General features: G+C 43.5%; 1 protein-coding gene across 1 annotated transcript in view; it reads left to right on the top strand.

The window, feature by feature from the left end:
- DOCK5 (dedicator of cytokinesis 5) overlaps positions 1-13769 on the top strand; it is a 189667-nt gene that overhangs the window by 46847 nt on the left and 129051 nt on the right. The window contains exons 7-10 of the mRNA XM_036750130.1: positions 7284-7419; positions 7891-8048; positions 9143-9224; positions 12119-12248. Coding sequence (XP_036606025.1) covers positions 7284-7419; positions 7891-8048; positions 9143-9224; positions 12119-12248 — 506 coding nt within the window. The remainder of the gene's footprint in view (positions 1-7283; positions 7420-7890; positions 8049-9142; positions 9225-12118; positions 12249-13769) is intronic.

The following is a 13769-nucleotide window of genomic DNA, read 5'->3' as shown; positions in this document are numbered from 1 at the left end:
GAGTGCAGGTGCTGGATCCTTCTGGGAGATCCCTAGCTGTTGGTTTAGGACCAGGGAAGAATCTACCTGAATAAAATTTTAGAATAACTAGAAAGGATAGGTCTCTGGTGATTATCAGATGGTAATAAAAATGAGTGTACATATTGTTCAACTGTGCATGGTACCTTTGCAAAAAATTGATCATATATTAGGTTATAAAAATGTCATAAGCAAATGTTGAGAAGCAGAAATATTAAAATGGCTATAGTGCAATAAAATTATATTCAACAAAGGGCTGTTAATGAAAGGATTAAAAATTAACTGGAGACTATATAACTGAATCCTATTTCAGTATACTTTCTACTAGGCAGGATTGAACTTTACCAAGTGTTTCTGTTATTCCGTAGAAATATTTATGCTTAAGCTCAAGGATCCTATCTAGCAATCTGAAATCTTCTAAAAATATTAATTATATAGATGCCTTTTGCTTTTGTATTGTATTTATTTTAGGATCTTCTCCCACAGACACACACAAAGCATACACATATACACACATCTACCCAGTGAACATTTCCTAGAAGGAAAGAAAGACAAACAAATAAATCCACCCCACACAGTGACCATTTTTGACAGTGTATACAACATTCCACATCTCTCTTGCCAAAAGGAGGGAGGTACTTTTTTGTGATCTCTTCTCCGGGGGCTAAGGTTGGCCATTACAGTTAATGAGTGCTTGCCTCCATTTTAGGTTTCTTTTCATTTACTTTATTGCAATCATTTCTTTATATTGGTTCTAATTGCATTGTGCTGTATTCTTCTTAAAAGTCTTCTCGTGATTCTCTGAATTCCTCATATTCAGCATCTCTTATAGTTAGTAGTATTCTACAATGTTCCTTTATCATGATTTTTCAGTCATGACACAATCCATAGGAATGTTGTTCCACAGAAAGCTTCCTACATGGTTTCTCTCCCTCTCCAATACATCCTCCATACAACTGCCAAAAGGATCTTCCTAAAACAGAAATCTGACCATATCACTCCCTTACTCAGAAAACCTCATTGGCTCCCCATTTGATATCCAAAAGAGAACTTATCCTCATTCCCCCAAAGATATCCCTCTATCCAAGGGCACTGTCACCCTTCCAAATACCAAGGCTTTGGACCTCAAATCTAGCCTCAACTTTCTACTGTCCTTCCCCTTGCAGATCCAATCAGCTGCCAAATCTTGTTTATACCTCCAAAACATCTCCCTGTGCTGGCTGAGCCACCATGTTAGTTGACATCCTCATGGCTCTTCCTGGACTGGTGCACTGGCCTCCTAATTGGTCTTTCATGTATTACTCACCATTATAATCCATTCTCCACAGCTACCAAATTGATTTTTTTCTAGTGTAAGCCTATGTCACCCCCCTTCTCCATAAATCCCAATGGCTACTGTTTTGCCTCTAGGATAAGATGAAACTCCTTTATTTGACTTCTTTTATTTTAGGGGAAAAAAATTATTTTTAGTTTTCAACATTCAGTTCCACAAGCTTTTGAGCTTTAAATTTTCTCCACCTCCTTCCCCTTCCTCCTCCCCAAGACAGCATGCAATCTGATATAGGCTCTATACATACATTCATATGAAGCATATTTTAACATTAGTCATGTTATAAAGAAAGATTAGCACCAATGGGATGAACCACGAAAAAGAAGAAACAAAACAAAACAGAAGAGAGAGAGAGCAAATAGTATGCTTCGATCTGCAATCAGATTCCATAGTTCTTTCTCAGGATATGGATAGAATTTTCCATCATGAGCTTTTTGGAGTTGTCTTAGAACCTTGCTTTGCTGAGAAGAGCTAAGTCTATCAAAGTTAGTCATCACACAGTGTGGCTGTGACTACGTACAATGTTCTCCTTGTTCTGTTCACCTCACTCAGCATCAGTTTGTATACATTTTTCCAGGTTTTTCTGAAGTCTGCCTGCTCATCATTTCTTATGGCACAATGGTATTCCATTATATTCATATACCACGACTTGTTCAGCCATTCCCCAATTGATGGGCGCCTCCTCAATTTCAAATGCTTTGTCACCACAAAAAGAGCTGCTATACCTGTTTTTGTACATGTGAATCCTTTTCCCATTTTTATGATCTCTTTGGGATACAGCCCTAGCAGTGGTATTGCTGGGTCAAAGGGTATGCACATTTTTATAGCCCTTTGGGTATAGTTCCAAATTCTCTCCAAATGGTTGGATCAGTTCACAACTCCACCAACAATGAATCAGTGTTCCAATTTTCCCACATCTTCTCCAGCATTTATAATTTTCCTGTTTTGTCATGTTAGCCAATCTGATAGGTGTGATATGGTACTTAAAAGTTGTTTTGATTTTCATTTCTCTGATCAATAGTGATTTAGAGCATTTTTTCATATAACTGTAGATAGCTTTAATTTCTTCATCTGAAAACAGCCTGTTCATATCCTTTGACCATTTATCAATTGGGGAATGTCTTGTATTCTTAAAAATTTGGCTCAGTTTTATATATTTTAGAAATGAGGCCTTTATCAGAGACACTGGTTGTAAAAATTCTTTCCCAGTTTTCTACTTCCTTCCTAAATTTGGTTGCATTGACTTTGTTCGTGCAAAAACTTTTTAATTTAATGAAATAAAAATTATCTATTTTGTATTTCATAATGTCCCCTATCTCTTGTTTGGTCATAAATTCATCCTTTCTCCATAAATCTGATAGGTAAACTATTCCTTGCTCTCCCAGTTTGCTTATGGCATCTGCCTTTATATCTAAATTGTGTACCCCTTTTGTCTTCATTTTGGTATATCGTGTAAGATATTGGTCTATGCCCAGTTTCTGCCATACTATTTTCCAGTTCACCCAGCAGTTTTTGTGAGATAGTGAGTTCATATCCCAGCAGCTAGAGTCCTTGGGTTTATCAGTACTGTCTTTGACTACTGTGTCTCGTGTGCCTAAACCTATTCCACTCTTTATTTGACTTCTAAAGCCCTTCACAACAACCTTTCTGGCCTCATTAGCCAATATTCCATTTCCCACACTCAACCATCCAGTCAAATGTCTTTTCTCTCTAGTCTAGCCCTGGTGGCAATCATCTTCCATCTCTGTGATTTTGCTCTGGTTGTCACCCATGCCTTGAATGCCCTCCCTGCTCACCTCAGCCTCATAAAATCTCCTTTCAAGACAAATCCTGACCCCCTCTCCCCCAACTTCCTTGTATTTATCCTGCATATAAATATGCATGTGTTTATGTCTGTGTGCAATATGTGCATATACATACAATATATACAAACACGCATGTTGCTTTCCAGATAGATTATAATCCTATAAATTGGAGAGTAAGGATTGTTTCATTCTTTGTTTCTGTGTCTCTAGTACCCAGTACAGAATGGCTATTTAATAAGTGGTTGTTCGTTGGTTGATGGATATTACCTACCCCTCTGTTTCTAATTCTCTAGTCAGCCCGGCAATACACTGCCAAGGTGATTTTCCTTAAGTGTAGGTCTTACTATGCCACTCTGGCACCATCAACAAAGTGCATTACTTCCCTATTATTTCTGGGATAAAATATAAATTGCTTGAGCCCTGAGCCCTCTTCCCAATCTAACCTTTATAATTTCCTCCCCTCCACAGACTCTGATTCCTCCACAGTGGCCTCCTTGCACACGCATCTCCATCTCTCATCTCCAAGCCTTAGGTTTGGCCAGCCAGTGTGCCTGGAGTGCCCTCCCTCCTCACCTCTTTCTCTTAGAATCCGCACTTGCCTTAGAACTTCCCCTGTAGTGCTCCCTCCCCTAGGAGCTCCTGACAAACTCTCTTCCTCAATGCTCTTGTCTTTCTTTTACATATCTTTACCTACAGGCTATATCCCCATAGAATGTAAGCTTCTTGAGGGCATGGACCATTTCATTTTTGTCTTTGTATCTCTACAACATGGTGCCCAGCAAATAGAAAATGCACAATAACTGCTTTTTGACCGACCAGTTAAGTAAATGGACATCCACTTGTTTTAAAAGCCGTCACCTGGGTTCTCTCAGGTGATTTTTCTTTCTTCAGTAAGCCAGCTTTACCCCTGTCATGGTGGCATGAAAAGGGCACTGAACGTGGACACAGGAGCGACCTGAGTTCAAATCTTGATTCCAGTCATTATCAGCTGGGTCCCCTTAGGCAAGTCGCTTTACTTCTCTAAGACTCAGTTTCCTCATCTGGAAAGTAGACATAATAGCAGCATTATTCCACGGCATTGTGATAAAAACCCTGGGTTTGGAGTCACAAGACCAGAGCATTCTCATTTTGCTAGCTGTGTGACCAGGGGTGAATTTCTTTACCTCTCTGAGCCTCAGTTTCCCTATTTGAAAAATGAAGAAGAATATTAACTGTAGCCACCTTCATCAGCCTCTTGAAGGAGACTGAAGAGTTTTTTGGGTTTCAATCCCACCTCAGATATTTGCTCTCTGTTCCACTTAAACTCAGGGCCTTCGTTTCCTCACCTATAAAATGGATCTTTTTGATTCAGTGGCCTCTAATGCTCCTTCCATCTCTAAATCTGCAGTGCTGTGATCCATCCTCAATGGGTTACTGTGAGACCTAAAGGAATTCACTTATGAGGAGGATTTTACAAACAAAAAAAGGCTCCCTGAGACCCTGGAAGGATATTTTTTCACCCCTTGTCAAGGACTTTCAAGATGCCTGCAGTATAATTCCAGGAGATTTCTGAGGCCATTCTGGCCTTGCCCACGAGCCTGCCTTGTCTCCTTGGGCTTTGGGCCACAGAGGGCCCGAGAACCTTGGCATCCATCTCCCCCACTCCCCTCCAGGGCAGCTTGTGCCTGCCTGCCCTGGCCAGCCCTTGGACGCCAGTCAAGAAATGAAGCTACCCCATCACCGTGCCAGGGATTAGGCCTTCTCTGCAGCCAAGCCCCACTTTCATGGGTTTGAGCAGAAATCAGGTGGCCTGTGGGCCCAGATGACTCAGAGCAAAACCTGCCAAACTTCCTCTAGCATCAAATAAGTCAGTGAAGATGCTTGGGCTCAGGAGGAGGCAAATGAGAAGAGGTTCTTTTTTCTAGGCCCCTTTTCCTTTTCTTCTGTTTGTCAGCCATGATTTCCAATAGCTGGGGACCAGCTGCATTCTGGACTTCTCTGTTTTCCCCAAGCTGCTGCATGAAGTGGAACAAAATGATTGTGCATCCCTATGTCCCTAATTTTTGGAAAGGAACATATATGGCTCTATAGGGTTACAAGCTGGGCCCACAAGCAATGGCCCGTGGTTGCTTGGTTTGTGAAGCCAAGATGCTCTGTGTAGGCCAAACCTAAAAAATAATCAGGCCTGCTCATTTGCTGATCTTTGGAATTGTCCTAAGAAAGGAATCATGTTTTGTAAGGTAGTTATTAAGGATTATAGCAGCAATTACATTTTAATCATTAGAAAGATCGGTAATTGGTGCAGGTTCTCCACCAACATAGATAGCCACGTCCCCAAGCCCTAGTAAGTCATCTCTTAGCAAAGCAATTACTATTTTTTTAAATGTCATCTCAGTAAGGATACTACTCACTGGTCTTTCTATCGCGTGTTAATATCTGGAAAGCCCTTGACATATGTTAAGGGCTTTGAGCCTCAAAATAACCCAGTAAGGAAAGATTATAAGATATAGCTGGGGGAGGCTACAGCCTCTGAGACCCTTATTTTATGGGTGAGGAAACAGAGGCTCACATGACCTGCCTAGTAAATGACCAAGCTAGGCATTGGGCCCGCGTGGTCTCTGTCCACTGCTCCCTTGGGTAAAGCCGGTATTATCTCCATACTTGAAGAAGAATTTGAAGACAGGTTCCAGCTCAGGTTCCAGTACTCTAATACTCTGTTGTTGCTTTGTTGAGTTGTTTCAGTTGTGTCCAGCTCTTCATGAGGCCATTTGGGTTTCTCTTGGTAGATATTGGAGTAGTTTGCCATTTTCTTCTCCAGCTCATTGGGTAGATGAAGAAACTGAGGCAAAGAGGGTTAAATGACTTACCCAGGGTCACAGTAGATGTCTGAGACCAGATTTGAACTCACGAAGATGAGTCTTCTTGATTCCAAGTCCAGTGCTCTAGCCACGGTGCCCCCTAACTGTCCCCCATGTGACCCTAAGCAATACGCCACACTGCTTTTCAGTGGTCTTGGAAATAACATTGCTTCCAATGATGGGTACGCCCTTCACTGAGCACAAGGTCTCTGTGAGGGCACGCTGGTCCCAAGGGGCCATTGTGTATGGGGGTAATTAGTGTGATTAGAATACAATTTGTATCCCATCCAGCCACCCTCCCCAATAAGCAGGCATGGAGTCTTTCTGTGACACAACCAAACCATCCCCATAACTCATTGTCATGGAAGCCTCCCTCTCCTCAGATATTGGCCTCATTGTAGTTATAACATAACTGTAACCTAGGGACCCACACCTTCAGATGCATAGAAAACTCTACCCTCCTTCAATTCCACATACCCCCCACCCAGCCCTCCAGATAACCTCATAGCTGCAGGACAAGGGCCACCAATGGACATTTTGTCAGTCAGTCAACAGACATTTATTAAGTTCTTACAATGGGCCAGGGCAGCTAGATGGTGCCATAGATAGAGCACTGGACCTGGAGTCAGGAAAATCTAAGTTCAAAATCCAGCCTCAGATCACTTCATCCCAATTTGCCTCAGTTCCTCATCTGTAAAATGGTGTAAAATTCAGTGTAAAACACTGAAGAAGGTAGTGGCAAACCACTCCAGTATCTTTGCCAGAAAAGCTCATGGACAAGTCAATGAGATCATGAAGAGTAGGAAACAAGTGAACAATTGAACAACAGCCACTATGTTCCTGGCCTCAAGCCTGTCTCTACTCCATTCTGTCGATCACTAAGTGGTCAAAGTGATCATCCAGGAGGGCAAATCTGATCCTGCCACTCCCCAACTGACTAAATTCCAATGGTTCCCTATTATCTTGAGGATTAAATATTATTTTATCTCTCTCATCTTTTTTTAATTTGTAGTTTTTATGTAAGGCATGTAGGGCAGTGTTTTTCAAAGCACAAACTGAAGCAGGGAAAAGCAAAGCCTTTTGCCCAGTCAGGCAGCGAGTGGAAGGACCAGGGGTCGATTTCGAGGTGTCCTTCCTGAGTCAGGGCTCTGGCCTTTGGCCTTCCCCTTCTGGTTGAGTGACTGCGGCAATACTGGCTATGATGGACACTTCTGAGCAGCTGTCCTCTTCTTGGAGGGTCTTTCTCACATGGGAGTATATGACTGCACCAACTCTCCCTGTCTCTCTTTCCAGGATGCTTGGACTGGACCTTGTGGTACGCGATGACAACGGAAACATTTTGGATCCCGATGACACCAGCACGATTGCCCTGTTCAGGGCCCACGAAGTGGCCTCCCAGCGGATTGAAGAAAGGATCCAAGAAGAAAAGGTACACACCCTGAGATGGCGAGGGGGCCTTACCCTCCTTCGTGTCCTCCTCTCCATGTTAACTGTTGATTCTAAAGATGGCCAAGAAAAGACCATTCACAACATCTGCATTTTGAGTGGCTCAGCACCATGTCACTACAAATAATAAAATCATAGGTCCTCGTTTTAGATCAGTAAATTAAAGTGGGGGAGAGGATGGTAATTATAACAGGCACATTTAAACAGCTCTTTCAGAAAAGCCTTCATATATATTATCTCATTTGATTGTCATAACAATCATATGGAGTAAATGCTATGATGGTCCCCATTTTACAGACGGAAAAACAAGCTGACAGAGGTCTGTCCAGTATTTGCTAGATGAGTTCAGTGACCTCCTCCCAGTCACCCAGAGGGGAAGTGCCCGGGGAAGGACTGATACCCAGGTCTTCCTTCCTAAGCTAGACTCATCTTCTCTCTTTTCTCCTGCCCTCAGTCCATCTTACAGAATCTGGACTTGCGGGGCCAGTCAATCTTCAACACGATGCACACCTACTGTCTCTATGTCAACTTCAAGAACTTTGTCTGCAATATTGGGGAGGACGCTGAGCTGCTTATGGCCCTCTATGACCCCGATCAGTCCAGATTTATCAGGTAAGGCGAGCATCTGAAGCCCCCTCTAATGCCTCCCACTCACTGCCCCCTCCCCCCAAATCCAATGGCCGTAATCCTACTTCATCCCGAAGGGAGACGCAATTATAGATAAGGGGAGGGTTGTGTTAGACAACAGTTGGCCAGGCCCCACACTCTGATTATTACTCAATTACAATAGAAGGAAGGAAGGGAGGGAGGGAGGCATGAAAGGAACACCATCCAGGTTCTTACATTCTAATGAAGGAAGACCACACACAAAAGGAGGGGTGGATGGTTTTGAGGCCCAAAAAGTGAGGAAAAGTCCTGGGAGGGGGATGAGGCCTGGCTGGCCTGGCCCACTTCACAAAATGGAGACCCTAAAAGGAACTCACAAACAGAGAAAGTGAATAGGTCTTACTCCACCAGGATGGTTGATGTTTCAGGATTAGACATCAGCAGGGGCATGACTTTGACATCCAGAAAATCCGGAACGGGGCCAGGAGGGGAAAGCTTCTGTTAAAGTCCTACTATGTGTCAGGTGTTGTACTAAGCTCTGGGACCATTCCTGCCACTCCTAACGTGCAGTAGCCATAATAATAGCTAACGTTTTAAAGTTTAAGGTTTATGACATGCTTTACATACATTATTAGGTCCTATTATTCGCCCCATTTTATAGAGGAGGAAACTGAGGCAAACAGGTTAAGTGACGTGCTCAAGGTCGCACAGGTAACACATATCTGAGGCCAGATTTGAACCCAGGTTTCCATGACTTTTACAATCCAGCACTTGATCCACTACCGTGTGCTTTGTTACAAAGAGGAGTGAAACAGTCCCTGCCCTCAAGAAACTGCTATTCTATTATATGAGGAAACAACCTGTACATATCTAATTGTAGATAAAACAAAGAGTAGAAGGGAGTTTGAGGAGGGAGGCCGTCGGCATCCATCTTATATCCTCCATCTCCTGGAGGAAGGCAGGCAGTTGAAATACAAGCAAAGAAGGGTGACGTTGTTCTTCCTGCCTGCTAATTAAGGTTAATGAATCCCATGCCAGGCCTCCCTTCCCAGACATTTCCACGATGACAAGTCTTGCATTTTTCTTTTTAATATTGCCAGTGAGAACTACCTGATCCGCTGGGGCAGCAACGGGATGCCGAAGGAGATCGAGAAGCTCAATAATCTTCAGGCTGTCTTTACCGTGAGTCCCACTCCTGTTTTCTTCTCTGTTTCCCCCTTCATTTTGTCTTCATTAGGTGCCATGTATTCCCAGTGGAATATATTCCATGATCTCACCAATGGAGGCAAATCATAGACCATCCTGGGAGATTTTTTTGCCCAGGTCCTCCATAACTTGGTGGACTGCTTGAATTCTCTCCTTCCTCCCCCTCCCAATTTTTATTGTGTGTGTGTGTGTGTGTACACATATACATAGGTATATATGTGTGTATATGTATTTATATGTGTGTATATGTATGTGTATGAAAAAATTTTCATTCATTCATTTTTAAGGAGGTAATTTGGATTAAGTGACTTGCCCAGAGTCTCACAGCTAGTAATTGTCTCAGGCCAGATTTGAACTTGGGTACTCCTGACTCCAGGGCTGGTGCTCTATCTACCACACCACCCAGTTGCCCCCCCCCCATTCATTTATTTTTGAATTGTAGACAGGTTTATCTTTCACATTTTCTTCTTTTGAAAATAAAGTTGTTGCTATTTGGTTTTATATCACAATCATTTCTGAATACTCCCCTTAGTCAGCCAATCAGTCAATCATTAAACATTTTTTAAAGCACCTACTATGTGCTGGGTACTCTGCTAAGCATTGAGAATATAGAGAGAAGTAAAAACTAGTGCCTTCTCTCAAGAAGCTTACAGTCTCATGGGGGAGATGACATTCAAACAAGTATGTACAAACAAGCTCTATATAGGATAAGTAACAGAGGGAAGCCCTCCTGTAGAAGAAGGGCTGGGACTTAAAGGAGGTTAGGGAGGTCACTAGTTGTAATGGGGGAGGGAGAACATTCCAGGTCTCAGAGATGGCCAGAGAAAATGCCTGGAGTTGAGAGATGGAATGTCTCATCTGGTGAACAGCCTCCAGGAGGTCAGTGTCACTGGAGAATAAGGTGTCAGAAGACTGGAAAGAGAGGAGGCGGCTAGGTTCTGAAGGGCTTTGAATGCCACACAGGATATTTTGTATTTGATCCTAGAGGCCATAAGGAGCCACTTCAGTTTGTTGAGTAGGGAAAGGTGAAACGATCAGGCCTGTGCTTTAGGAAAATCACATCAGGCTAAATGGAGGGTGGCTTGGAGTGGGGAGAGATGAGAAGCAGGCAGACCCACTAGCAGCTAGCTATTGCAGTCATCCAGGTATGAAGCGATGAGCACAGCAATCCAATGTGCCTTCATCTGTAATAAAGAAAAAAAAATTAACTGGATAGATTGCATATGAGTATGCATTCAGCATTACATACCCACGGTCTCCCACCTCTCCAACTCCTGGATACCAATGGAGTTCCCTGGCTGTGCACTCTTACTATATGGCTGACTCTTCTGTTTTTGGCTTAAACTCAATAGACAATTGGAGATGTGTCCCCTAGAATTTAAGATGAGAGTGGAGAGAGAGAGGAGGCATTGGCACTGAGCATCTCCCCAGGCCTCTGTCCTGGGTTTTCCGGAAATCCCCCGTTCTTTTTGCACATCTAAATCAAGCTGGCATGTATTGTATTCAGACCTTTCAGGAAATGAACACTGATACCCACCAGGGTTATTTGTCCTTCAGGTCATTTAATGTGGAATATTAAGAAATAGAACTTATCTTTTGGTATAAAGTTTTGCAAATCTCCTTATTTATGAGCATGCTGTTAAGCAGATGATACCAGCCTAATTGTCTCCATTTTCCTGATGAGGAGCCCAAATCTCAGAGAGGAAAATGGCATGCTCACAGTCACACAGTAATACTAAGTGTTTGAGGGAGAGGTAGGGAGGAGGCCTGCGGTACTACTGATGAGGGAAACTTTCTACCAACTCATTTCTCGGCAGCTTAGACTTACGGAGTTACTTCAGGTACTGAGAAATTAAGTGGCCTGCTGTAGTCGCCCAGGTATTATCAGTCTTAGGCAGGGTCTTTGTGGCTTTGAGGCCTGTTCTCTATCCACTGGGCACTGACTCCACTGTGCACTTCCATCACCTCCAGAGTTTGAGTCAAGCTAAAATAAGACACTGGTACCTTGCCCGTTATTCTTCTAGGCCAACTCAGGGGCCACAGAGACTAAAATACCCTTTACCACTGCACCGTGTTACTTTCTACCAACTACAAACAGCAGCTCATCCATACTTGGAGTCTCAGAGAATGTTCTGAAGCTTTGCCACATTCAGTGCCTTCTGTCCATTTACATGGCTAGTACGGAATAGAGGTAGCATACAGACCTAGAACTTGGGCCTACAAGGCCTGGTTGCCTCCTTCTACTTCATAAATAAAAATGAAACCAACCTGGATAAGATAACATGGGGGAGAATGCATCAGGGTGACTATGGCAAATATCCCTGGCTGAATTGTGGTCTTTCACCTGCTGTGGTGGGCCATCGGGCATCCCGATGACTAGATCTCCTTACACTCAGGTTTCCTTGGATTAAGGAGGATTGATTGTTTTGTCTTGTGGTGATTTTTGTTTTGTGAATTGGCATAGTAGAGAGAAATAGTAATGAGTAGGGGTGGGAAGTCTTTGTATGCATGTGTACAGAGCCCTCCCTTCTCTGCCATGAGCATTCCTGGGTATATGTGGGGAGGAGTGGGAGAGGAAGAAATCATTCATTTCAGTTCAGAAGCAGAGACTGCTTCATACCGTGGAAAGAAGACAGGATCGGGAGGGAGCGGATGAGAGAAGGATCCCAGCTCTGTAGCTGGAGGGGACCTCAGAGGCCTAGGGAAGTGAGATGGCCCATGTGATCTCTCTATTCCCCCAACAGCTCTAAGTTATGTGATTCCAAGCAGGGGCCTTTTTGTTGGAGACAATGAAGGGATGGAACAAAAGGCAGAGCTCTCCGGACACCTCTGTCCCACCTGCCCTGATACGCTGTCCTCTGTCCCCCCAGGATCTCAGCAGCACCGACCTTATCCGGCCCAAGATCAGCCTCGTGTGCCAGATCATCCGTGTGGGCCACATGGAGCTGAAGGAGGGGAAGAAGCACACCTGCGGCCTCCGCAGGCCTTTTGGGGTGGCAGGTATGAAGAGGGCTGTGGGAGGAGGAGAATGGAGTGGTCAACTTGGTGGAACCACTTGGCTGGTCCTTAATGTTTCCTGTCAGTTATTCCCAGGGATCCTCCTTCCCTCATACTAAAGAGTTTAAAAAGTAGGAAAAAATGTGGAAACAAAGGCACTGGCCAAAGCAAGCAGGCACATCAGCCAAATGAGACAGTAAATACAAGACTCCTCTCCCCAAGAAGCGAGGGAGCTCCCCTTCCTCCCCTCTCCTGGCCAGGCCTGATCCTATCTCCCCCAGTAGAGGTGAGTTCCCCAAAGGCCAGGACTGTCTTCTTCATCATCCTGTGTTCCAGAAGTTTCTCCACAGTCCCTTGTAGATCTAGAATTAGAAGAGGTCTGGTGGTCAAGTGAAATCAACTCTTATTAAGCATCTGCCATGAGCCCTGAGAGGTAACCACAAGACTGAGGGCTAAAGACCTCAGAAAGCATTGATTCCAGTCCCCTCGTTTATTAAAAAAAAATGAGTGGTGATGAGACCCTCTGTATTTGCATCACCTCCAAATCTCACTGTCTCCCTCTTCCCAGCCTCCCTGAGCCAACACGGATGACAAAAAAGAGAAAGAATTTTTAAAAAATTTTACAAAACAACCATCATATCAGGAAAAAAGTGGGGGTCCACATCACATGTGGGGGTACAGTATGATATGCAGCATTCCACACCCACAGCCCCTCACTTTTGAAGAAGGGAGAAGGGTCTTCACAGACCTCTGTCTGGGACCAAGCTCGGTCATCATTATTCTGCAGCTGTTTCTCAGTTGTCTGTGGTTATTCCTCCAGTTGGCAGTGCTGCGTTCATTTTCCACACTGATTTTCTCACTCGTCTTACTTCCTTCTGCATCAGTTATTTTACAGAATGAGGAAACTCAGGCCAAGAAGGCCTTGCTCACAGTCACAGAGCACATGCCTAGTCATCATCCAAGATAAGATTTGAACTCGGACCCTCTGATTCCAAGGAAGGCCTTTATAATATGCCACAGATACAACCTTCGCAGATAGTGATGACCGTATGAATGTGTGATAACTGTTTAATTATTCAGTTATCTAGCCCATTGATCTGAGTGTATGTAAATAATAAATAGTTCACTGGACCTTGGGTCGGTCAACCCATCTCTCTGAGTTCAGTTTCCTCACCTGGAGTCAATTACTAGAAGTCTTTGATGGACGTTGATTGCCTTGAAATGCTATCTATAGATAGATAAATAGATGGACTGATACACACGCACACATACATACACATGGAAATGTACATATATGTATATGTGCATGAAAATATGTAATACACATGTGTGTGTAGAAAGCTATACATATACGTGTGAAAATCTGTACATACATATATGTGTATATGGAACCTGCATACCCGTGTCTATTATGAGTCGTGTGTGGGATGTGTGTTGTATATACATACGCGCATGTGTGTATATGATGCATGCGCTGTTTAGGAGACTTTTCAACACTTTTCTACACTTTAAGAAACTCTGGTT

This window comes from Trichosurus vulpecula, chromosome 3 (genome assembly GCF_011100635.1).
Source record: "Trichosurus vulpecula isolate mTriVul1 chromosome 3, mTriVul1.pri, whole genome shotgun sequence".
NCBI classification, from domain to species: Eukaryota; Metazoa; Chordata; class Mammalia; order Diprotodontia; family Phalangeridae; genus Trichosurus; species Trichosurus vulpecula.
Note: the sequence above shows the minus strand (reverse complement) of the source record. Positions and strands in the feature narration are given on the sequence as shown.